Genomic DNA, 26,593 nt, shown 5'->3' on the forward strand with positions numbered 1-26,593 from the left:
GAAATTGCCAAGGAGTTTCAAAGGAGGTAATATTATAGAAACAAAACATTCACATAAAATATGTGCAATACAAAGATTCACTTTTTTTAATGGTATCGCTGAAACAACCTCTATTCATCCTAGGGCACAAGTCACGTGACCAAACCGAATGGTCTTCAGGAGTCCCTGGAAAATGCTGAAGATGAGGAAATCTAACATTCAGGTTACCCAAAGGAGTTGTGTTTCATCAGAGGAACATCTGCTTGATGAATCCAAAACTCAATTTAGAAGAAGAATTTGAATTTATACCCTGCCTCTCTCCTGTAAGGAGTCTCAAAGGAGGTTGCAAAAGCCTTCCCTTCCTCTCCCCACAACAGAGGAGATAGATGGGGCTGAGAGATTTTGGAAAGAACATTGGCCAGCCCAAGGTCACCCAGCAGCCTTCATTGACTAACAGGTCAACTTAGTCTGTAGCAGTGGTGGGATCCAAAAATTTTAGTAACAGGTTCCCATGGTGGTGGGATTCAAACTGTGGCATAGCACCAATGGGGCTGGGCGGGGCATGACGTGGGCGTGGCCGGGCATTCCAGGGGCAGGGCATTCCTGGGTGGGGCTGTGGCAAGGACAAATGCACGCAGGCGCAGACTGCCACGAATGCTGGTGCACCGCCTGCTAGACTGCTTCAAGTTCTGCTGAGAGGAGGGGCGTAACTAAGGCAAAAATCACGTGGCAAAATCACCAATTAGTAACCCCCTCTCGGCACACACAAATAGTTAGTAACCTACTCTCGGGAACCCGTGAGAACCTGCTGGATCCCACCTCTGGTCTGTAGAGCTAAAAAAAAAAACCCCATTCAAGATATGGATTTATCATACTGTCATACTGGGGGTAGAGGTGTATGCCCAGAACCCTGAGAAGACGGCAGGGCTAGAATCACCGCAGACCTTTTCTGGGGATTTCTATAGCTACCTGTCCATGGTCGCAGTCCAGGAAGAGCTGGAGAAAGCACTGCCTCCACTTGTCATGTTTGATGATCTCTCGCGCATCGTTGGCACACTGGAGGAGATGCTTCAGTAGTTCCTGGAACATGTCGCTGGTGAAGTTGTTGATATAAGAGAAGACATACTGTGAAGGGGAGAAGAAGGGCAAAACAGTTGAGTCCTCTTTGCCACCTCATGCTCAGCTTTCTTTGCATACCCAGGGCCCTGACAATGAAGTTGCTAGCAGGGATGCTGCCAAAATGTCATAGTTCTGCTCTTTGGCCCCTTCCGCACATGCAGAATAATGCACATTCAATTTCACAATTGTTTGAAAGTGGATTTCACTATTTCGCACAGAGCTAGCGTGGTGCAATGGTTAAGAGCAGGCGTACGCTAATCAGGAGAACCGGGTTTGGTTCCCCGCTCTGCCACTTGAGCTGTGGAAGCTTATCTGGTAAGCCAGATGAGCTTGTGCACTCCAGCACATGCCAGCTGGGCGACCGTGGGATAGTCACAGTTCTTCGGAGCTCTTTCAGCCCCACCTGCCTCATAGGGTGTTTGTTGTGGAGATGGGGAGGGAAAGGAGTTTGTAAGCCCCTTTGCGTCTCTTTACAGGAGAGAAAGTGGGGATATAAATCCAAACTCCTCCTCCTCCTCCTCCTCCTCCTCCTCTTCTTCTTCTTCTTCTTCTTCTTCTTCTTCTTCTTCTTCTTCTTCTTCTTCTTCTTCTTCTTCTTCTTCTTCTTCTTCTTCTTCTTCTTCTTCTTCTAAAATCCAGCTTCAAAGTGGATTGAAAGTGCATTATTCTGCGTCTGCATAAGGGGCCTTTGACCCTACAGCCTTCATTTGGTTTCATTTTTCCCTACTGCAATTGAGCTTGCCCATCTTTCTATTTCTATTGTCTTCTGTTTCCACATGCTGAATTTCTCCTTCAAAATTTATGTAATTTTAAATATTATTTTTGTGTCACTCACATCCAAGTGTCATGTGAGAAGTAAAAAAAAACTGAGAATGCTGGCAGCAAAATGAGCAAAGATAACAAACGCAACAAGAAATGGGAAAGGGCAGGTTCCGACACGCATTCCTTGCAGCTAGCTCTCAACTGAGAACTGAATCATGTGGGGAATTCCAGTGGGAAAACTGCTCAGTGCTGTTCCCCTTTATTTGTTTGGGAATATGCAAATGCCAAGCAAAGGAACAAAATAATGTTGCCTGTGTTTATTTGTAGTCTGCCTTTCTCGCTGTGACTCAAGGTGGATTACATAATGCAAATTGAGGCAACTGATAAGAAGCGACATCTAATAAACAAAGAAATTAGAGTAGGATTGCTGAAATTTGAGACACGACAAAAAACAATGAGGCATGGTATGTTAAGCAATGCGGAAAATTGTGATACATCAAGTAGAAGACAACTTAGGGGAGCCGTATAATACCTACAGCTAAAAGATAATGCATGCTACACACAGTGCTCTTAGATCACTGTCTCGTGCTTTATAAAAAGCACCTTCCTGACCCATTCCGTTGTAACATAATCCTACTGGTGGTGGAAAGCACAGCCCACTTTATTGCAATTTTGGATCATTTTCAGGGCTAGAACAGAGATGGTTTGTAATTATCTGGCTCTGCATAGAGACCTTGGACTCCCCTTGTGGTCTCCATCCAGGGATGAATCAGGGCTGACCCAGCTTCTGAGATCTAATGAGACCAGGCTAACCTGGGCTGTTTAGGTCAGAGCATAAGGCTATTACCTTTATAGATGTGGTCTCCTGAATAATTCTGTTTTATGTAGTTGAACATAGTTTATGAAAAGAATCAAAACATGGAAACCTCCTGATCTCAGCCAAACCTCTCTTGCGGCTAACTGATGGTGTGAGCACATCCTACCTCTGCCATTCAAAGGCTGAACTGGTCAAGTAGGGGATGGCTGTGCAGTTTTGGAAGGAGGAGGAGGAGTTTGGATTTATATCCTACTGTTTTCTCCTGTAAGGAGGCTCAAAGTAGCTTACAAGCGCCTTTCCCTTCCTTTTCCCACAACAGACACCTTGTGAGGTAGGTGGGGCTGAGAGAGTCCTGAGAGAACTGTGACTAGCCCCAGGTCAGCCAGCAGGAATGTAGGAGTGCGGAAACACATCTGGTTCATCAGACAAGCCTCCGCCACTCAGGTGGAGAATCAAACCCAGTTCTCCAGATTAGAATTCACCTTCTCTTAACCACTACACCACACTGGATGAACACTCAAGAACAATTTTCATGTGCCTGCTGCCTATCAGTGATGGGTTTTCAGACAGTATAATCAGTGTCATGATCACCTTGGACAAAAGGGCATGTTTCCTTCTCGCCCCTTTACTCAACTACTGAAATCACCCTAAGAATATTACGTTTGTACGATTCATTCTACCTTGCTTTTTTGGCACAAAATGCTCCTCCCCGAGTACCTGAGAGTTGCATGTTATAATGGAAAGAGGCAACTAAAATGCTACATCATTTCAAAACAGAGGTAAACACTTAACAAAATCACCTACAACAGCATAAATCCTTGGGCTGTTGAGATCAAATCTACAGTCAGCCTAAACTAATCCATAAGGCAGTCTGAAAGGGCTGCAGGGGGAGGTGCCAATTGTGCCACCCAAGGAGAACATTGCATCTTGGTGCTGTCCCTGAAAACGCGCATGGTGTGCGTAAAGTGCAGTCAACTCACAGCTGAGCTATGGCGGCACTTCAAAGTTTCACCTGACTAACACAGGTGTTTTGCCGCCACCTACCTCTGTGTAGCGACTGGTATTTCTTGGCAGTCTCCCACCCAAGAACTAGCTAGGTCTGAACCCAGAGGCATATCTAGGAAAAATGTAGCCCGGTGCAAAATCTGGGTTTTCCACCACTGACCCCCAACCTCCTTGTATGGGTGGCAGCCCTCCCCCACCACAACCAAACAACTTTTTTTTTGCCCCAGGTCATCTCAAAGTCACCATCACATTATAGAACATGCCCCAACTCAGGGGGAAGGAGGAGGGGCGTCGGAGAGATTTTCTCCCCCCCCCCATGACGAAATGGCTGCAGCCCGGGGACATTTGACCCCATGTGCCCCCCTGGGCAGTACGCCCTTGGCTGAACCTGCTTAGCATCTGAGAACAGATGAGATTGGGCTAGCCTGGGGCATCAAGGTTAGGGCCCCTCAAACATTGTGCATGTGTATACAACGCCATCAAGTCACAGCTGAATATGGTGGCCTTGTAGGGTTTTCAAGGCAAGGGACATACAGAGGTGGGTTGCCATTGCCTGCCTCTGGTAGCAACCCTGGACTTCCTTGGTGGTTTCCCTTCCAATTACTAATCAGGGCTGACTCCTTAGCTTCTGAGATCTGATGAGATCAGGCTTGCCTGACCCACCCAGGTCAGTGCCTGGCCCACCAGACATTGCTATCCCCTTAATCTCACTTAGATAGCTGCTGTGTCTGGGTAGGATCATGGCTTGCTTTTTAAATCTTTTAGGTCTAGGATTGTTTAGTGCTGCCAATGTCATCTGGTTTTAATACTATCTATCCATCTATCCACCCATCCACCCATCCACCCATCCACCCATCCACCCACCCACCCACCCACCCACCCACCCACCCATCCATCCATCCATCCATCCATCCATCCATCCATCCATCCATCCATCTCCATCCATCCATCCATCCATCCATCCATCCATCCATCCATCCATCCATCCATCCATCCATCCATCCATCCATCCATCCATCCATCCATCCATCCATCCATCCATCCATCTTCCATCCATCCATCCATCCATCCTCCATCCATCCATCCATCCATCCATCCATCCATCCATCCATCCATCCATCCATCCATCCATCCATCCATCCATCCATCCATCATCCATCCACTGTCCATCTATTCATCTATTGTTTAGATTGTAGACGCCTATTGTCTATAGTTGTTTATTTGGTTATTCTCGATGTTACATGGACTGTATCAAGTTCCTTCCAGCATGGCCAATTGGCCATGCTGGAAGGGGCTGATGGGAATTGTAGTCCATAACATCTGGAGTGCCAAAGGTTCGCCACCACTGCCCTAGGGGCTCTGGGCGGTGTACAACAACATCAACATATATCCAGCTTGCAACGAAATAAACAATTATTACATGTATTAAAATCCATTAAAACCATTAAAACAGCAGTCAATACAACAGTAACAGGCGTCCCATAACCCAATTAATTAAAAAGCCTCCCCGAAAAGAGGGAACGGCCGGACTCCTCCTTAGGAGGGTAGCATAGATGTAAACAAAAGAATGGTAAAAGTAAATGAGTAAAGGGATAAGACATTTTTACACTTGGGCAGGTTTTGCTGGACTGCTTTATATCTCTTTTATTTAATTTTCATCTTACAAAGATAGATATATTTTAGGATATGATGGTCCAAGTGGTTTTCAGTGCCATCCTAAACAGAGTTATGCCCTTTTAAGCCTGTTGACCACTGTCTGTTGTGAGCCACTCTGAGCCAATTTGGAACATCAATAAAATCACTGTCTGCCAAATGCAAACGCTCTGTTCGGCTCTGCAAATATTTTACGCCAGTACATCACGTCTTCCTAAGTTCCAGGGCGGAACTCGAAGCGGATCGAAGGCCAACACCAACCAGCGGTTGTGATACGATGTGTTTGTTGTTTTTGTCAATAAATCATCATCATCATCATCTTGTTATTAATATTTCTTTCGTTAGTAATCTCAGAGTAATTCGTGGATACGCAGCGTATACATACTCTGAGCAGCAAACAATTGCCTTCCTGCTCCGCGGCAGACTATTCTGCAGTCCTCTTCTACATAATCTGCATTCACGCAGCCTCAAGACGGGCGGCGGCAACGGTTTTGAAGGTGACTGCAAATCATCACGAATCCCATTTTTTAGAAAGAGGACAAAAGTAAGTGACTTTCGAAACTAGCTTCAACTAATCGGTTGACATTGAGAACGGCCATCCAGCAGAGATTTATTTGGCGTTTGGGCCAGGGAGGCTCTTTAAACGCTAGATTTATCACCATGTGAGTTTTTAATGGGGAAAAGGAGACAGGCGTTCTGAAAAGGTGGTCTGCACAGTGTTAAGAACTTGAACTGTCAAGGAGCTACAATCTCCGTCTCTGGGTTGAATTACTGTAACAGGTTTCCCCGTTCTGCCGACGTGGGTGGGAGAAAAAACACACACAATACTGTACTAAGGTGCGGGTGTGTGTGAAATACAGGCAGGGGATCCCTACCAAAAAGAGAAAAAAGGGAGGTCATAGAGTGCATGGCTGTCAGCAAGGAGGTCTGGTGACAAACAGTGGGGCTTGTACCAGCCACCCAGAGGCCAACAATTCCCACCAGCTTCCCTTTAGCTCCTACAGGCCATCTCCACACATAGAACCCCTCCTCTGAGAGCAGCCGTGGCATAGTAGTTAAGAGCAGGTGCACTCTAATCTGGAGGACCGGGTTTGATTTTCTGCTCTGCCACTTGAGCTGTGGAGGCTTATCTGAGGAACTAGATTAGCTCGTGCATTCCAACACACACCAGCTGGGTGACCTTGGGCTAGTCACAGTTCTTCTGAGCTCTCTCAGCCCCACCCACCTCACAGGGTGTTTGTGGCAGGGGGAAGGGAAAGGAGATTGTAAACCCCCTTGTGTCTCCTTACAGGACAGGAAGGTGGGATATAAATCCAAACTACTACTCCTCCTCCTGTCACTTATGATAGCAACATGGAAGGCTTTCTAAAAGGGGCGTTGCTCCAGAAAATGGGCGTCGCTCCAGAAAATGGTACCTGGGGCAAGTACTGAAATTGCACCTCTCCCCCCAACGTCTGACTCCCATCTTTTGAATAACTGACCAACTGAGAAAGGGCTATGGAGGCCATGCTTGAGCAGCAGAGTTATGGGGTGGGAGGTTCTGCCTGAGCCCCCACTTAAGGAGCGCTCATGGCTCAAGTCTCCTCCAGTCCCCCCATTGCTACACCCATGTTTGCTAATACTGGGAACAGAATGCTGTTCCAAGATAGAGAGGGGGCAGTAAGGTTAAGGAGAGGCAGCCTGCTTCTTACCCACTGAAGGCCATGAGAGAATTATGTTCTTTTTAGGACCTGCCTGTCAAACTTCTCAGAAGCATTTGGGGGGCTACTGCTGGAAACAGCATGGTTGGTCCCCAGGAGGACTACTGAGGCACCCCAAAGCAGAGTTACACCTTTCCACACCTGTTGAAATCAGGGCTCCTCTTACGTTGTCAGGTCCTGTACTGCCTTTCTTGTTTAACTGTTTCTTCCCCTGTGTTTTAAAATATGTTTTGTGCTAATCTTACGTTGATTTTAATAAGGAAATTGTGTTTCAGCTTGTGAATCACACTGAAGATATTTTGGTGGAGAGAGGGTCTAGAAATACACTTAATGAATCACAATAAATAAAATCTAGCAAAGCCAATGATTGAGAATATAGCTAGAGTATTACAAATAGAATACCACATAAACATTACACAAAATGAATTAATACTTGGGCAGGAGACCAGAGCAGTCCAAAACCCACGACAGATGTGGTGTTTGTGATCATAAGCTTTCTATGTTACTTGCACTTGTATTTACTATATTTTTAAGCCCAATCCTTTTTAATACTGCAATAACTGTTTAATAATTTTTAACAAATTTATCTGTTGGTGTTTTATCATATTTTACCCTTAAGCCACTTCAAGCAGGTTTCCTGGAGAGATGGCATAAAAATGTTTTAACTTTTGTTCCAACTAGAGGGGGGCCTCGAACTGGAGTATCCTGGCTCTTTTGGACACTTAATGATGCCCAAGCATTTTGGAGGATGATGACATGAATTGGTTCCACTGTGGGTTCCTCTTGAGCACCAGAGGAGGAGGAGGAGGAGGAAGAAGAAGAGTTGGATGTATATCCCTCCTTTGTCTCCTGAAAGGAGACTCAAAGGGGTTTACAAACTCCTTTCCCTTCCCCCACCCCACAACAAACACCCTGTGAGGTGGGTGGGGCTGAGAGAACTCTGAAGAACTGTGACTAGCCCAAGGTCACCCAGTGTTAGGAGTGCACAAGCTAATCTGGTTCCCCAAATAAGCCTCCACAGTTCAAGTGGCAAAGCAGGGAATCAAACCCGTTTCTCCAGATTAGAGTGCACTTGCTCTTAACCACTACGCCACGCTGGAAGCCAATCACTTGAGCCCAGCTAAAGCACACTTCCTTGAGTGCCTTGCATCTCTGGGAGCAGGGCTCTGTCAGCCCTGGCCTGAGGTCAGACAGGGTCATTCGCTCTTGGGTCTGCTGCAGCCACCCCACCTGCCTTCTGCAGGAGCTCTCCGGGGTGCTGGAGAGCAACAGCCTACTTCCTGTGCTTGGCTACCTCTGCTGGACAAAGTGGGCTGATAGTCTCTGTCCCCAGAGTGCACAGCCTGGATGGAACATGGGCACCAGCCGCTCCGCTTAATGCCTGCTCAAGACCACTCTCTCGCACAGCTGCTTTCTGCTGAAACAAAACCCAGCAGCTGCCACCACAGTGCAAGGGTCACGACTGTGTGACTGAAAGTAAGCTGAGGCAGCTGTTTTATGGCTGGCCCCACCTCCTTCGGCAGCCATTTCGGAGCAGCCATTTTGTGGCGGCACCCACCACATGCTGTCAGGATTCCAGCGCTGTCCGCAGGCTCCAAAACCTTTGGAACGCCTGATCCAAGCGCACTGCCTGCCCAACCATTAATAGGAATGCATTGAGAACCTGTCTTCAAGCTGCAGTGTCTGTTGTTTGAGTCAAGCAAAAAAAAAACCAGGCTTCCCCAAATGCCTATAATTTTGGATAATTGCCTTAATTGGAAGCAGTCACTTTGAAGAGAAATTGTCAAACACCTTAGTGAGACTTAAAATAAGATTGACAAATTATCTTTTTTTAAAAAAACGTACCTCACAAACCGTTTTTCTACAGAGCATTAAATGGAAGCCTGTCAAAAGGCACGGGGGCTGGGGGGGGCATGTGCCCCCACTTCCTGTCTGCCTCCTTTCTTTGGACACACTCTCTCCCCTGGCACAACTAAACCGAGGGAGTTGCCCATGCACGACGGTCCAAAAATTCCTCCTCACTTTCTGCCAGCGTACCTTGGCGTAACTCACTGGCCATTTTTTTCCCCAAACTGCCCAGGGTGATACCACAGAACCTCCTCAGGGATATCCCAGGCCTCTTCAGTGAATCGGCTAATAGAATTTCAGCAGCAAAAGCAGATGTTGCCAGACGTGTGCTAATTGTGCAATAATTTTGGTGTCGGCAGAAGACTGGGGGGAGGGGGGGGGTCTCGTGAGTACTAAAAGGGGAAAGTCTGAATTTGTTGGTGACCTGAAACTCCGAGAGTCACTCAAGCTCCTGGCTGGTTATTTGATGATGTTTTGGTTGGTCCTAATAAAAAAAAGCATGACACAATCGTTGTCGATAAAAATCTGTTTCCCACACGTCTCCTGACAATTCAGCCTGGAAGAAAGGATACCCTTCTCTGGCAGTGGGACTAGTGCTCAGAACACGTGTATTTGTCTCCAAAACAGAAAGGGAGGGTGAGGCTGTCCGGAGACAGAGCATACAGGGAGGCCCACGCCGTTGACGCGCTTTGGGGTGAACAGTCATTCCCTTTGGGTTTCTCTGTGTTTAATGCACAGGTTTTTCCCCCCTCCGGAACTCAGTGCGCTCCGATTGCCTGAAACCCCTGCAGTTTCCCAAGCCTGGTAAACTGTGACTTTTTGTCTCCTTTCACAGCCCCTGTGAAGGAGTTCACTGTGCGCTGGGCTCCTTCCGGGTTTTCCGCTCCTCCCTGCTTTCGCCGCCCACCTGATAACAGTTCTTGCCCTCTTCAGGCCAGCAGAATGGCCCAAAGGGTTTCCTTCTTTTCCTATTTACTGGCCTGAAGATAGCTAAAAAAAAAGGGGAAAAAGGCGACAGGCAATATGGACATAAGAAAGCGGCAGGCAATGAAAATGGCCGTCAGTTCAGCTGGGGACACTTTGCAGCGGGAGAATCCCCAGTTTAAACTGAAAACTGCAGGAAAACCCACTGCGAAGAAAAGAGCCGTTAGGTAAGCACTGCCTGCGTAATGGGCTCCAGTCTTCCTGATGTCGCGCACAGAATGGGAGAGCAACAACAACAACAAAAATGGAACTAATGCTGTGATCGAAAGGAAACTCCAAGACTGTAACCCTGTTTTGCACTTGTTAGCGCCCATGCAGAGGCTGAGAGCTGCTTGCAGGGGAAAACTGGCAGGTGGGAGCAGGGTCATAGAATCATAGAGTTGGAAGAGACCCCAAGGGGCCATCAAGTCCAACCCCCTGCAATGCAGGAACACACAGTCAAAGCACTCCTGACAGATGGTCGTCCAGTCTCTGTTTAAAAACCTCCAAAGAAGGAGACTCCACCACACTCTGAGGTAGTGCATTCCACTGTCCAACAGCCCTTACTGTCAAGAAGTTTTTCCTGGTGTTTAGGTAGAATCTCTTTTCCTTCACCTTGAACCCATTACTCCTGGTCATAGTCTCTGGAGCAGCAGAAAACAAGCTTGCTCCCTCCCTTACCAACATGACATCCCTTTAACTATCCAAACGTGGCTATCATGTAACCTCTTAACCTTCTCTTCACCAAACTAAACATCCCCAGCTCCCTAAGTCTCTCCTCGTAGGGCATGGATTCCCTACCTTTTACCATTTTGGTCGCGCTCCTCTGGACCTGTTCCAGCTTGCCAGTATCCTTCTTAAATTGTGGTGCCCATAACTGAACACAATATTCCAGGTCTAACCAACGCAGAATAGAGAAAATAGAGAATATATGGATCTGGGTCTTTCTCCCACTCATGGGTTTGCCCCTAAACGTCCTCTTCCCAGAAAAGAACTCTGATTGGGCATTTGTACTGGAGACCCATACTGGTATGCAAGGAAGTTAAACACCCCTCTCTTTGGCCAGTCTTTTCCCTTTCTTCCTGAGCCCCAATTGTCTTAGCTAACAAGGGGGCCGAGACCAGGAGATTGCCAAGAGACTTCCACCCTTACAGTGGAACAAGATGTGGTCAGCCAAGTCATTCTTGCTCAGATAACCTTATACTGCTTCTCACCTCTGCAAATTCCTCTTCATTCACTTTCAGCTCTAGTGTTTCTATGGCTTCCACAGGCCTGGCATAGATGCCTGCGGCAAAGAAGGGAATATGACAGTCAGGGCTATAAGCAGCATTATTGGAGAATGTGGTTTCATTCTATCCCTCCGGAACAGGGAGCTCTTCCTCCTTAAGGAAGGGAGCAAAAGGAGAAGCAACTTCTTTAGCTTGGTTGTCAAAGAGAGCCAAGTCCCATTTTGCATCTCTGCATCCGGTCACCCCCCTTGGAGATTAGCAGCTTTAAGGCAAACGGGCTGGCCTATGGCACACGTGGCCACTAGAAAGCTGCAGGAGCATGGTTCTGTTTGTTTGCAGGAGCAGCATCAGGGCTGCCCTCCTTGGCCATGTTTTGCTTCTGCCAGCTCAAAGGAAAGGAAGCAAAACCATCCTATTTTTACAGCCCTTTTCTCCTATTACCGTGATCTTCTCCCAAGAAGCCTTGGGTTGAGGTAGTCCATTCTCACAATGACCCCATGGGATGGGTTAGGTTGCGTGAGCATCACTGACCAAAAGGCTGAGTGTACGTCTGGACCAGGGTCTCTCCAGTCCAAGCCTGGAACCATCTCATCTGACGGGACTGGTAAGTGGGGATTTTCACTTGCTCAAAGGGTTTGGTTGCTGCCGGGCTCCTGGCATTGCCAATCGGTGTTTTGGCAAATGAAAACAACAGAGCCCGGCTTTTTAAAAAGCGAAGAGGCAGATTGTCTTTTTGTTCAGTTCCAAAAGGAAAATGATGCTGTCTTGCATGCCTGCTGGTCTAAGACTGAAAGCAGACCTGGAAAAACGGGAGGCAACAACTGTGCTCTGGGTTCACCCCCCCCCCCAAGATGAGAGCCATTGATGGAGCTGAATCCCTGAAGGACTATCCTGCATCCACATTAACCAGCCTTGGGAATCCACTTGGTCTGATTGGCAGGAATTGAGGGGGGCTCGTCAGCTTCTGCCTGTCAGCTGTGGAACTCTCTCACTGGGCGGGGGGATATTGGCACCTTCCTCGCAAGCCTTTCCAAACAGGGTCAGTGCATTTTTATTCTGGAAGGCCTTCTGCTGACAGGGGTGTCTCTATGGGAAATGGCGCCTGGGGCAAGCTCTCAAATTTCATCCCCCCCACCCCCAGCTGCCCTGGGCGCTGCGCCCATCCCAGCTGCCCCTGGCCAAGCACCCCCAACTGCCTCTGCCAAAAAAGCACACATTTTGGTAGGGTACCTTTAAAAATTTGCAGAGTCACTGGGTTGTGGTGGCAGCGGCCCGCTGCTTCCCTGCCCCTTCTGGCCCGCAAGAGAGGCAGGAAGCTGGGTGAAGCAGCAAGTGAGCAAGGCAAGTTTGGACACAGAGCAATCCCTGGCTGGGCCCTCCCTGGTGGGGCGGCAGACACTGCTCTGTCAGCATTGGACTTCTGCATGGCTACGTCTTTGCCCAGCCTTCCAGTTTGGCAGAGCACCACCCATTGCCCCACCAGGGAGGGCCCAGCCAAGTGGCCAGCCAGAGATTGTGCCCGGATTCGCCTTGCTCACTTGTTGCTTTGCCTGGCTCCCCACTTCTCCTGAGGGCCGGAGGGAAACAGCTGGCCGCTGCCGGGACCCAGTGACTCTGCACATTTTAAAGGTGCAGTAACAAAAAGGGATTTTGTTGGTGGGGGCAGTGAGGTGGGATCAGCTCAATGGCACCCCCCACGTGATGCCTTTAAGTGGTGCCTGGGTCGTCTGACCCCTCTGGCTCTCTAGATCTGCTACTGCAGGGGTGTCCAACTTTGGCGCCCCAGATATTCAGTGACTACTGGCCGGGGCTGATGGGAATCGTAGTCCATGAACACCTGGGGCGCCAGAGTTGGACACCTGTTTACTGAAGTTGCTCTGAAATACGTTCACGTGATTGCTTTAACCAAAATGTGAGCGAGAGCTCTTTGACTGCATTTTACTGTCTTCTCTCATTTTATTATGTGGGATTTTTTTCCCTAGTTGTGAGCCACCGTGAGTCTCTGCGAGGCAGAACAGCAGCATACACACTAACCATGATAAATAAACGGCGGCAGAGTATCTTTCTGCCCTGCCAGCTGTTATTGCCGACTATTTTTGGAGGAGCGTAATTTCTAAGCACATTCATATCCTCAACATGCTTTGGAGTTCAGGCGGAAGGTCACCCCCTTCCAGGATGGAACATCAGGGCCAACGTCTATAAAGAGAAAGCCAGCATTTCTGTGGGATGACTTGAGAGAAGGCGTAGTGCGCTACCACTACAGGGAACTGTGAGTCAGTTATTCTCGCTTCGGCTGCCAACGAGAGGACACCCAGCGGAGTTAATTTACTGCTTGTTCCTGAAGACATTCATGAGCAATAACTTATCTTTATGAAGCCGTAAAGTATGGCTTTATGCCTGCTTAGTGCATTGGGTCTTGCTAAATGGAAGTCTCCGAGAAGCAAAGATGGGGCGGAACCCAAGAAGTAGGTTTGGAATAAGGGCAGGCAACAGATGACCCCAGGCAAGATCACGCCCCGGTGACCTCTAAAGTTTCCTCTCCTTGGCAAGTCAGCAAGAGCCCCATTTTTTTCCCTGGCTTTCCTTCTTACCCTGCAAGGCAGGGCTTGTCTTGTTACATCTCAAGCGGATCACGCCCGGGTTCGTTTATTTTTTTATTTAGGGGGATTTTTATGCCTTTGCTGACTTTTTATATTCTCAAAAGGAGAGTTTTTGCTTCTCTGTGCCCACAACCGTTCATGCGGAGGCCTCTTTTGCACCTGAGTGGACGACTGCAGTTCTCAGATTGCTGGAGAAAGATGTAAGAGACTTTGGGTTCCCATTAGGCACAGACAAAGAAGCACTTTCCTGCGAGCAAGTCCCACCAAATACAAAGGGACTTCCTTCAGACTAGATTTGCTTCCTGTGCAATCCAGTTAAGAAGAAGAAGAGTTTGGATTTATACCCCACCTTTCCCTCCTGTAAGGAGATTCAAGGTGGATTACAAACTTGTTTCCCTTCCTCTCCCCACAACAGACACCTGGTGAGGTAGGTGGGGCTGGGAGAGTTTTTAGACAACTGTGACTAGCCCAAGGTCCCCCAGCAGGAACATAGGCAACACATCTGGCTCACCAGATAAGCCTCTGCCACTCAGGTGGAGGAGTGGGGAATCAAGCCCAGTTCTTCAGATTAGAATCCACCTGCTCTTAACCACTACACCATGCTATCTGCCACACACTGCAATCTGTCCGAAGACTCTTCTGATCTCCGACTTGGGTTTCCCTGCCATGACCTGAAATAGCTTTCCTCTCTTCCTGCCCTTTCTGGGGTTTTTTTGTTTTTGCACTGAACTTACAGTGGTTGAACTTATTAATGGTTCTGGGAAACCGAATGTTGCCTGTTGTGTGATATTTGTGATTGGCTCTAGTTCAAGAGCACGACGTGAATGATATGTTTGGAGTCTTCAGTCGCAAGTGCCTTTCTGCCCTAGATCTGCTCTCTGTTTAGTCGCAAGTGCCTTTCTGCCCTAGATCTGCTCTCTCTCTCTCCCTCTGTGGGGAGAGGAAGGGAAACAAGTTTGTAAGCCACCTTGAATCTCCTTACAGGAGGGAAAGGTGGGGTATAAATCCAAACTCTTCTTCTTCTTAACTGGATTGCACAGGAAGCAAATCTAGTCTCAAGGAAGTCTCTTTGTATTCGGTGGGACTTGCTTGCAGGAAGAGAGAGCAGATCTGGTTGTAAGGGAACGAGAGGCATGTGCATGGTTTGTATTTCAATGTTTAATGTCTGGTTACTGGCTGGGCCAGCCACTGCAGCACCCAATCTTTCTCAGACCCTTTCTTCACCAAAGCGCAAGGGAGTGCTGACATCCTCATTCAGCACGGGGGGAGACAGTCCGGCCCCCTGAGCACATCATTCGTGGTCAAATCCTTTTGTTCAGAATCCCTTAGGCTGCTGTGAGCCTCTGGCTAAGCAGATTGGTCAGGCCAACCTGATACTCTTGAGTGTCGTCCTCATCATCCTTCGGTGTGTGCTTAAGACCTTTTAAGAGCTGATCAAAGCAGCACGCAGGAATAGGAATGGCACATTAAAGTCAGGATTGTGAGCTGTTAAGTATTACTGATGACTCACAACTGACAGCTTTAATGGCTCTGGGGGTGGGGGGGTGGGCAGAACCTAAAAATCATCTGTAGATAAATGCAGGCCAATGGATGTCCGAAGGCAGATGATCTTCGCCTTCCTGGGGAGCTCTCCCAGGTCCTGCAGAACGTCACCCAAGGCCTGCTCTTGGCTCTTATTGCTGGATGCCTCTTATTCAGTATGAGACCCTTCTAACCTGAGCCCAGGGCCACACCAAGCCAGTGTTCGGGTTGGGCTGCATAGGAGACCTGTTAGGTAAATGGCCCCATGATTGAAAGGGAGCCAAACTGCCTGACAGCCTTTTGAGCAGGCTCTGCAGTTGGAATCCAAAGGGCTGCTTTTGGTCTGCTCCGCAGTTGCCGTGTGCAATGTGCTTGTGCGTACATATATTGTGCATACATATATTTTATTTTATCCATTTCTGCACATTTATATCCTGTCCGTCACCAAAGTCCCTGAGCGGGGTACAATCATTAAAGCACAATAAAAAATTGTATAAAATACCATTATCAAAATTATTTAAAATTATATAAAACACAATGAAAACAATATCTAAAAACCAAGACAGAGCTGATACAGATCCCCCCAAAAACAAAAAGGGAGCATAATGGGAGGGGAGGGGAAGGGAAGGCACCACCCAGAAGGCATCAGCCAAAGGCCTGGGCACAGAGGGTGGTCTTAGCCAAGCACTTATATACCTATCTATCTATAGCTACATAAAAATTTCTATTGTCTGTCTGTCTGTCTGTCTGTCTGTCTGTCTGTCTGTCTGTCTGTCTGTCTGTCTGTCTGTCTGTCTGTCTGTCTGTCTGTCTGTCATACTATTGTACACCGCCCAGAGCCCTTCAGGGGTTGGGCGATCTATAAAATCTAATAAATAAACAAACAAACAAATAAATAAAAAATCTATCCCTCCCTCCCTCAGGAAGATAGATGTAGCTTCTTCAGCAAACGCTTTGCCATTACCTTCTGAGGTGTCAACAGGCAAAGGGCTGATGTCCAGGAATGACTTCAGGGCACTTTGGACCTGCAAATCAAAGAGACGGTTTCACGAGCTGGCTCCGCAAGCCGCAACTTTGCCCAGCTGGGCCGCGCTGAAGCTCCAGGGTTCAACTAGGTGAGATGCAGGAGACCTGAAAGCCGTTCTCCCAAATGTCTCCCACTTAACGTATAAGTAGGCATGGTGTGTGCAGAGGAAGTGCCCTGACCTGGATGGTCCAGACTAGCCTGATCCTGGCTAGTCCTGGAAGCTAAGCAGGGTCAGCCATGGTCAGTGTTCGGATGGGAGACCACAGAGGAAGCCCAGGTTCTCCAGATTAAGAGTCCACTGCTTTTAGCCACTACACCACGCTGGCTGTGCACTGCCGGCAGTCTTCTTCTTTTCCCTTCCAGGACCTTTACTAAAAACAAAACAAAAAGGTTTCCTGAGGATTGCCCTATTTACCAGCACAAGCGGGATCTGTGAGGTTATATCTCGTGTCCATTCTCTGAACTGCATTGCCAGGGCCTCCGTGCGCATGGTTTTCACACGCCTCTTGATCTCTGCCACCTGATCCCTCTGCTTGCGCTTGTCTTCCACCAGCACTTTCATCTGGACGAGCCTACAGGGGTTCAGAGGTAACATGGGTTAGGGCAGGACTTCCAAAACAACAAGGCGAATTTACGGTTAGGGACATTGTTCACCCTGGGTGCCCTAAAGACAGGATGAGGTGGATCCCTGGTTTGATGCAGAAAAAAACACTCTTAGCAGGCTTTAGTTTGAGAGTGCGTGAGAATAAAGATTACTTCCCATCAGACGAGTGGTGTCTCTGTGTGAGAAATCATTGCAATCAGTGCCTTTTATTACATATTGGCATCTTAAAGAAGAAGAAGAGTTGGATTTATATCTCCCCTTTTTCTCCTGTAAGGAGACTCAAAGGGGCTTACAAACTCCTTTCCCTCCCCCCCTCACAACAAACACCCTATGAGGTAGGTGGGATGAATGTCCTGAGAGAACTGTGAGGTAGAATGTCCTGAGAGAACTGTGACTAGCCTAAGGTCACCTCAGGTGTCATGCAGTCGAGCCTTGGGATGGCAGTGCTGAAGAAGGAGGAGGAGGAGGAGAGTTTGGATTTATATCTCCCTTTTCTCACCTTTAAGGAGACTCAAAGGGGCTTAAAATCTCCTTTCCCTTCCTGTGAGGTGGGTGGGGCTGTCAGAGCTCCGAAGAACTGTGACTCACCCAAGATCACCCAGCTGGTGTGTGTTGGAGTGTACAGACTAATCTAGTTCACCAGATAAGCCTCCACAGCTCAAGTGGCAGAACGGGGAATCAAACCCAGTTTTCCAGATTAGAGTGCCCCTGCTCTTAACCACTACGCTGCTGCTGCACCTGGGAGTCACGAGCTGCAAACCCCCTCTCTCGTGAGATTTGATGATGTTCTGCATGCGGGATTTTGCCACTCGTGCCCACTCACTTGTGCTGCGTTGTCTCCGGCACCTGGGCTTTCAGCTCTTCGGTGACTGCCTTAATCCCTCTCACGTAGGGATCTGGCAGTGCAGCGGTCTGATACGCAGGATTACACCTCATCAGGTATTCTCCTAGGAAATTAATGGGGTTAAATTTGGAGGGCTCCTCTGTGTCTGCTTCTATCACCTTCTTCCTCTCTGCCACCTTTAACAGCTTCTCTACGCCGGGCACTAACGTTGGGAGGAGCTTATCGAGCAAGTAAGCCCGCGTCTCCAGCGTCATGCCCTCTTTGTCAAGCAATTCTCTGGGCAGGCCGTCCGGGGGTGTTTTCTTCTCCACCTTTTCTTGCTGCGCCTTGTTCTTGTGAAGTCTGCCTATTTTCATGGTCTGCAAGTGCAAAGCCCTCTTCTGCACGCTCTCAAAGAAAATGTCCTTCCACTGAACGTCCGGGCTGGGAGGCAGCGGCTCGGTGCCATCCTGGGGACTCTCCTTTCTCCTTCTCACCATCTCGTCCCAGAGGGCATTCATCTCAGGATCATCAAGTGACTTTTGGGACTCTTCAGCCATGCTTTGCTGTGTGCCTAAAAAGAGAGGAAAATATGGTGAGGGATTCTGGTTTCGGGGCCCATTTCCCCCCTTTCTCATTGTAGAAGACTTCTTTTAAACAGTTCGGATGGTGCACTTTTTTGGGACTTTGAGATAAGACAGACGATAAAGAAGGGGTCGCCACTGACTACTTATTTTCCAGGAATATTCATAGGACTTCCCTTTAATTCCCATGAGCCCTCTACAGCTCACTGGGATACATGCCTGGCAGGGGCTGATGGGAATTGTAGTCCATGAACATCTGGAGGGCCATAGTTAAGCCTGCGGGCAAGGATTTGCAAATGTGACTCTGGGTATTGTATTATTCAATTTGTATACTGCCCTCCCCCAAAGGGCTCAGGGTGGTGAACAACAACAGTATAATACCAAACATCAGTAATCATAACATTAAGCAAAATTTTTTTAATAAACATAGCGTCAATAAACATAGGACCTCACCCCCTGCAGGTGTTTCCAATGGGGTGGGTGGGGAAGGACTCTCACTCCTTCCTGTGGGCAGCAGGTGGCAGCTCATCAGGTGGACTTCTGCTTGGCTGGCAGGCAAACCAACAAGGAGGATCTGTCCCAGGCAGGGCTGAACAAGCTGGCTGCCTTTGGCTGCTGGTGGAACTCCTGTTGTCCTTTTGTATGGCTTTTAAGCCTTCTGGTACAGCAGGTGAAAAGACAGCCCTGCCTGCCCTCACTCTGTTCTCACCTCCCTTCTCATCTGCTTTCTTTTTGGTCAAAAAAGATTTCGAACAGAGGTGTTGAACTCACTTGTCCCGAGGGCCAGATATGACATAACCGCTAATGGGGACATGGGGTATCCCATATCCCCAGGTGCACGCCGTTTCATCATGTAACAAAACGGCATGTGCCTGAACAGCATGCCACTAAGCCCCGCCCCTGGCCTCCCTATAGGCCGGCTTCTGTCCTCTCCAGGCCCTGGGGATGGCAGGAGCCGGCCTGCAGGAAGGCAAGGGGGGGGGAGGCTCGGCAGTGGGCAGCTCAGGAGCCAGCCTGCTGCCACAGCACACCTGATCCCCACCCACCCTCCCTGCTGGCTCCCTGGCTCCTGTAATTGGGGTGCAGGGCGGGGAGGTGGTGATCATGCCGCCAGGTGCAATTTAGCCCTGTTACAGCACTGTGGTTGGACCACCCTCGCAGGTGGCTGCCTTGGCTGGCCCCAGCATGCTACTGGTGAGATGCCTGGACTGGCGATCCCCAAAGCAGCCTTCTGAGGGCTTATCAGGCCCGTGAGCGAGCTGAGACAACCCCCCTCTTGCTCTGGATCTGGCCTGGCAAGCCCTCTGAAGGGGGAGGTTGCCTCAATTGGCTCATGGGCCAGATAAGCCCCCCCCCCATGTTTGGCATCCCTGATTGAGACCATTCCAACACATGTTATCTGATATCAATTCCAACCTCCAAATATCATAAGAAGATCCCATGATCCACTATATCAGTGGTTCTCAACCTTCCTAATGCCGCAACCCTTTCATACCGTTCCCCATGTTGTGGTGACCCCCAACCCTAACATTTATCCATTTTACAGATGGAGAACACTGATGCAGAGAGTCTTAAGCGACCCCTGTGAAAGGGTCATTCGACCCCCAAAGGGGTCCCGACCCACAGGTTGAGAATCACTGCACTATATCAAAGGCGCCTGATAACTCTGATAACAACCAAGGTCTACGGCAGCTCAGCCAATCAGAGAGTGCATTCTTCAGCCCTACCTTCCTGTCTCTTAGCACATCACCACAGCGATGAAAGGGAGCGAAGGCAGCCTGGCATAGCCCAATCTCCAGAGCTAAGCAGGGTCAGTACTGGGAAGGGAGACCACCAAGGAAGTCTCTGCAGGAGAAGGCAATGGCAAACCACCTCCGCTTCTCACTTGCCTCGAAAGCTCCTTTGCTGGGGTCGCCATAAGTCAGCTGCAACTTCGCAGCACTTTACACAAACGCACACACACTGATCGTAAGGATCAAACAATATATCTTAAGGAATCGAACTATACTCACCTTTGGAAAAGAATCTACTTGCTAAATGGACTGCTGTCAAAGAAGAAGAGTTTGGATTTATATCCCCCCCCCTTTCTGTCCTATAGGAGTCTCAAAGGGGCTGACAATTTCCTTTCCCTCCCCCCTCCCCACAACAAACACCCTGTGAGGTAGGTGAGAGAGCTCAGAAGAGAGAGAGCTCAGAAGAACTGTGACTAGCCCAAGGTCACCCAGCTGACGAGTGTTGGAGTGCACAGGCTAATCTGAATTCCCCAGATAAGGCTCCACAGCTCAAGTGGCAGAGTGGGGAATCAAACCCGGTTCCTCTGGATTAGAGTACACCTGCTCTTAACCACTGCTGTTCAAAGGCATGAGAGTAGGGCCAGGGAATGTAAATGTGCGGGGGTTGGGGAGAATGGCAACCCTATACATAACCTGAACTTTGCTTTTCTCTGAAAAGTTTAACGCAAATTGCTGTCTGGCTATGATACCCCTCCTAGGTATCATATATCTGCTTCTCTGGGGTTTTTAATAGCAGCGTGACAGAAAGAAATGAAAGAAATGTCTATACTGCTGTAACCCCAAGTCAGGAAAGGCCCTGCATGCTAGCTTTCTGAAATGTGGGACGACAGTTAAAACCTTTGGCGCAGGGCCACTAAACCACACCGACAGCCACGCTTCTTTTTCCCCTTGTCGTTGCTAGTATGTAAATACTCGTTTTGCTAAGGAAACAAAGTTGTCTATTCTTATCTTTTGGAGCAGCCACCAAGAAAAGAGTTTCTCTGAGCAGACACCTAGGAATTTAAGGCATGATCACCTGACTTTAGCTGTCGAAAAACTTGCAAGGGCATCCTAGGCTAGGAGAACCAGCCTGCAGAGCTTTACTCCAGCATATGTTTGATGTTGCTCGGCAACAATTCCAGATGTTAGCCAACTCCTGCTGCTCACAGAAGGGGTGGGGGTGATCTTCTCTTTTCTTGAATGGTGGAAATGGGAAGGAACGGGCCTACGTTTCCTGACTGCAATTGCATCACCATGCCGTCTGAACTAAACACAGCAAAAAGCGGAAAAACTAGAAATGGACTGCAGTGTTGCCTTTGGTAGGAAAGCAATGGTGGGGTGGGAGGGGAGATGGCTTGTATATGACCCCTCCACGTGGAGACCAAGCATGTTATACTTTGAACAGCCTTGGAGAGCAGACACGGAAACTTGCTGAAGACACCGCCAAACAGTTTCGAAGGGTAAAGAGGGATTCTGTAGGGATGATGGAGCACAACTCCCTCAAGGACATTTGTGGGTTACACATAGAAGAAGAAGAAGAAGAAGAAGAAGAAGAAGAAGAAGAAGAAGAAGAAGAAGAAGAAGAAGAAGAAGAAGCAGCAGCAGCAGCAGCAGCAGCAGCAGCAGCAGCAGCAGCAGCAGCAGCAGCAGCAGGAGCAGGAGCAGGAGCAGGAGCAGGAGCAGGAGGAGTTTGGATTTATATCCCCCCTTTCTCTCCTGCAGGAGACTCAAAGGGCTTACAATCTCCTTGCCCTTCCCCCCTCACAACAAACACCCTGTGAGGTAGGTGGGGCTGAGAGAGCTCCGAGAAGCTGTGACTAGCCCAAGGTCACCCAGCTGGTGTGTGTGGGAGTGTACAGGCTAATCTGAATTCCCCAGATAAGCCTCCACAGCTCAGGCGGCAGAGCTGGGAATCAAACCCGGTTCCTCCAGATTAGATACACAAGCTCTTAACCTCCTACGCCACTGCTAGTTTGGAAGTCTTCTTTCTCATCCTTTGATAGACAATGACAGGATTGAGAAAACTATTGAGAAAACTCAGCAATGAAGGAATAAGAGGGGAAGTCCTCCTATGGATTAAAAACTGGTTGAGAAACAGGAAGCAAAGAGTGGGTGTAAATGGGAAGTTCTCACAATGGAGAGATGTAGGGAGTGGTGTCCCCCAAGGATCTGTATTGGGACCAGTGCTCTTTAACCTATTCATAAATGACCTGGAAGTAGGGGTGGGTAGCGTGGTGGCCAAGTTTGCAGATGTTACCAAATTATGTAGGGTGGTGAGAACCACAAAGGACTGCGAAGAGCTCCAAGCGGACCTTGATAAATTAGGTGAGTGGGCTAAGAAATGGCAAATGCAGTTCAATGTAGCAAAATGCAAAGTGATGCACATAGGGGCAAAAAATCCAAACTTCACATACACGCTACAGGGGTTAGTGCTATCAGTCACAGACCAGGAAAGGGATTTGGGCGTCTTAGTTGATAGTTCCATGGGAATGTCAACTCAATGCATGGCAGCTGTGAAAAAGGCAAACTCTATGCTGGGGATCATTAGGAAAGGAATTGAGAATAAAACTGCAAAGATTGTCATGCCCTTATATAAAGCAGTGGTGCGACCGCACTTGGAGTACTGTGTCCAGTTCTGGTCGCCGCATCTCAAAAAGGATATTGAGGAGATAGAAAAAGTGCAGAGAAGGGCAACAAGGATGATTGAGGGACTGGAGCACCTTCCCTATGAGGAGAGGCTGCAGCGTTTGGGACTCTTTAGTTTGGAGAGGAGACGGCTGAGGGGGGATATGATTGAAGTCTATAAAATTATGCATGTGGTAGAAAATGTTGACAGAGAGAAATTTTTCTCTCTTTCTCACAATACTAGAACCAGGGGTCATTCATTGAAAATGCTGGGGAGAAGAATTAGGACTAATCAAAGGAAACACTTCTTCACGCAATGTGTGATTGGTGTTTGGAATATGCTGCCACAGGAGGTGGTGATGGCCACTAACCTGGATAGCTTTAAAAAGGGCTTGGACAGATTTATGGAGGAGAAGTCGATTTATGGCTACCAATCTTGATCCTCTTTGATCTGAGATTGCAAATGCCTTAACAGACCAGGTGCTCGGGAGCAACAGCCACAGAAGGCCATTGCTTTCACCTCCTGCATGTGAGCTCCCAAAGGCACCTGGTGGGCCACTGCGAATAGCAGAGAGCTGGACTAGATGGACTGTGGTCTGATCCAGCTGGCTTGTTCTTATGTTCTTATGTTCTTATGTTCAGGATCCAACACACATTTCTCCCCCCTCCCTGCCATACCCCTAACTTCCATGTATCAGCACAAACTGCTCTAGAAACCCTCCTTGCTTTCAAGTGTAGTTAGCTGTGTAGTGGGGTTGCAGGGGGCTCCCCTGGGAAAAGCAGAAAGTCTCCGTCCCTCTTCTCACTGGCCACAAAGAACCAATGGCAGCAGCTCTTTGGACCTCACTGGTTAGAGCAGCCTTTGGCACAATAGGCTGCTGCAGGCTTGCAGAAATTTCAGGATATTCCTCTGGGAACCTCATCCCCTCTTATGTGGTTTGGGCACCACAGATGCATGGCCGGCTTTGCTCGCTGCATGGCGAACAGATGCGCGATAACAGATTGCTCAGACAGGCCTTCCCTTTTCTGAGGTACATCTACAATTCTGGACTTAACCTTAGCTCGGGCCTACTTTATGGACCCAGAAACCCTGGGGCAGTGGTTCTCAACCTGGGGGTCGGGACTTTGGGGGTCGAACGACCCTTTCACAGGGGTCGCCTAAGACTCTCTGCCTCAGTGCTCTCCACCTGTAAAATGGATTAAATGTTAGGGTTGGGGGTCACCACAACATGAGGAACTGTATTAAAGGGTCGCGGCATTAGGAAGGTTGAGAACCACTGCCCTGGGGAAATATAGTTCTACGGAGGGTTTAGGCCACTGACTACCAAGGGACTCACTTTGGCCACATTGATAGCTCTAGAGCCCCCAAATCTCCCCTCATTGTAAATATCAGATGCTAGGACAAAGGGCACCTTACCCCTCCCATCTTGCTGTTGGCTTGAAGGAAGAGGGTTAAAGAAGAAGAGTAGAAGGAGAGTTTGGATTTATATCCCCCTTTCTCTCCTGTAAGGAGACTCAAAGGGGCTTACAATCTCCTTTCCCTTCCCTCACCCCACAACAAACACCCTGTGAGGTGGGTGGGGCTGAGAGAGCTCCGAAAAGCTGTGACTAGTCCAAGGTCACCCAGCTGGCATGTGTTAGTGTGCACAAGCTAATCTAGTTCCCCAGATAAGCCTCCACAGATCAAGTGGCTGAGCAGGGAATCAAACCCAGTTCTCCAGATTAGGGTGCACTTAAACCACTACGCCACTGCTGCTCTTATCTCAGTGTGTGGCGTCAACACGGGTAGCCCCAGAGGTCTTCCTTGATTAAATATGAAACATGAAATACTAATAAATTGCAGACATAGTCTCAAAAGACCTTTGAGAGAAATATCAAAGTGTCCCACAGAGCCACTGTCCCCAGTGATCTTTTTGGAGAAAGCCAAACTGGTTTCAACACAAAGGATCCATCCTGTCTGTTGCTCATCTGCCTACTCACATTTTCTCATCTTGCCCTCATTTCAAAGAGCTCAGGGCAATACGCGTGGCTCACCAGTCCCTTCTTTTATCCCTACAACGGGCGCTGCGAGGTAGGTCAGACTGACTGGCTGGTCCCCAAGTCACTTGGCGAACTTGATAGCTGTGATTGGAACACAAATACTCCCCAGCTCTAGTCCGGTGCTTTAGCCACTCTAAGTTTCTCATGAGCCGCTGCCAAAGCTTGTGGGTGGAGTTCACACACGTACGTTCTGCTTACCCTTCTCTGTTTATTTCTCCTCTACGTGCTTCCTTTTAAAAAATGTGCAGCCTTGCATCTTCTCCTGCTACTTTTGGCTGTACCTTCTGTACATTTTACTGGCTTCCCATATTTTCAATAAAAAATACAGAGCGTTCTCAAATATCGTTGGAATGCCTGACCCTCCAGCCAAGGAATATACTGTATATATTGTAACTTGGCTTGGCGTGAGCGGCGAATAGTTGTTTGTGGTCAAGTACACGGAGAGCAAACGGAGCACGGACTCCTTTTTTTTTTCCTAGAGGCGAAAAGGAACTTCGGGAAGGTCAGCTGTAACGGCTGAGGCTGATTCAAGTCAGCCCCGCAAACTGCCATTTCCTTTTGTAGCCCTTGGATGCTGTTTGGATGCAGCGCTGTGTGTTATTTCCCCCAGAGATCCAACACTACTGGAACAGATGCAGAGCCAGCAACAAAAAAAAACAGCACTGTCAAATTTCATTGGAATAATTCATATGCTGCTGTAGCTTTTAATGGAAGCAAAACAATCGGGAAAAGCTCCCCAGAGGCCGGGAGAGGGTGGTGGTAATGGAATTGGCACACCGGGGAAGGAACGGAAGACTCTACCAGGGGCCCGGCTGGAGCAAGATCAATTTATTCATCACATTTTTAATGTTCTCCTTCCTTTCAAGAGCTCAGAGTGGCACACGTGATACTCCCCCCCCCCCGCCGCCCCCCTCGCTTTATCCTCCCAAATGAGCTGTGAAACAGGCTAGGTCGGGGTGGCCAACCTATGGCGCTCCAGATCTTCATGGACTACAATTCCCATCAGCCCCTGCCAGCATGGCCAATTGGCTAGGTGGAATGGAAATAAATAGCTCCACAGGATGTTTGAAGGGAAGAGTGAGAATTCAGAGCGTGGTCTCCCCAGTTCTACTCTGGAACTCTAACCACTGCAATAAATTGGATCAAGTTTTGCCAGTCATTGCCTATGAAGAGTGTGAGGTACAAGGGCTCGGCTGGTGAGTGAGAGAGAAGAGTAACTAAGTCAAATAGTGAGTAGCTCCTCTGGAACCCTCCCACAATAAATTATCCTTTCAAACAGGGGCACTCTGTGTCTCTGAATGAGTCACTGCTTTCCATTTGTCTTCTCCTGGTGATCTTCTCCTGGTCTGGTAACTGCGGTGCATCTTTGAACTGAATGTGCCTGGAAGATGCTTACCAGAACAATAATTTCTGATGCTGAGATGCCGCTCAGTGAAAGAAGGCTACTGTTGTTTTTCCTCTGTTTGGGGTAATTATTTAGGTTAGAAAAGTAAGGTTTCCGCTTGCTAAGGGCAGTTTTCCCAGCCAACTAGACTTTGTGATGATGTTGGTCCTCCCAGTGTCCACTAGGAGGCCACTGGGAATGCATTTGTGGATGAGAGGCCAATCAATAGTGGCGTGACGTACTAACTAAATAGAACTTCCATGTTCAGAGACAGTGTATCTTTCAGTACCAGACGCTGCGGGGACAAACAACAGAGCAGATCTGCCTTCATGCTCTCCTGCTGTGCTTGACTGACCATCGTTGCTAGACTAGACTGATCCTTGGCCTGAGCTCATAAGATAGGCTCATCAGAAGACCCAAGGAATTGCCAGCACACTGGCCTGCACTTTTGACAGCGGCCAATTCCATAGATGTTTAAAAGTTTGACCATTGCTCCATCACCATGCCCTGAAAACATTTCATCTGCTGTGCCTTGGGC

At 48.5% G+C, this 26,593-nt stretch overlaps 1 protein-coding gene across 1 annotated transcript in view; it reads right to left on the bottom strand.

Annotated features, from left to right (window-relative positions):
• Positions 1-26,593, bottom strand: part of EFCAB5 (EF-hand calcium binding domain 5) — a 68,349-nt gene that overhangs the window by 40,110 nt on the left and 1,646 nt on the right. Inside the window, exons 2-7 of the mRNA XM_048518589.1 lie at positions 17,651-18,224; positions 16,639-16,795; positions 16,177-16,221; positions 15,336-15,345; positions 11,061-11,131; positions 949-1,104 (exon numbers count right to left, since the gene is read on the bottom strand). Coding sequence (XP_048374546.1) covers positions 949-1,104; positions 11,061-11,131; positions 15,336-15,345; positions 16,177-16,221; positions 16,639-16,795; positions 17,651-18,210 — 999 coding nt within the window. The 5' untranslated portion in view covers positions 18,211-18,224. The remainder of the gene's footprint in view (positions 1-948; positions 1,105-11,060; positions 11,132-15,335; positions 15,346-16,176; positions 16,222-16,638; positions 16,796-17,650; positions 18,225-26,593) is intronic.

This window comes from Sphaerodactylus townsendi, linkage group LG16 (assembly GCF_021028975.2).
Source record: "Sphaerodactylus townsendi isolate TG3544 linkage group LG16, MPM_Stown_v2.3, whole genome shotgun sequence".
Lineage (NCBI taxonomy): Eukaryota > Metazoa > Chordata > Lepidosauria > Squamata > Sphaerodactylidae > Sphaerodactylus > Sphaerodactylus townsendi.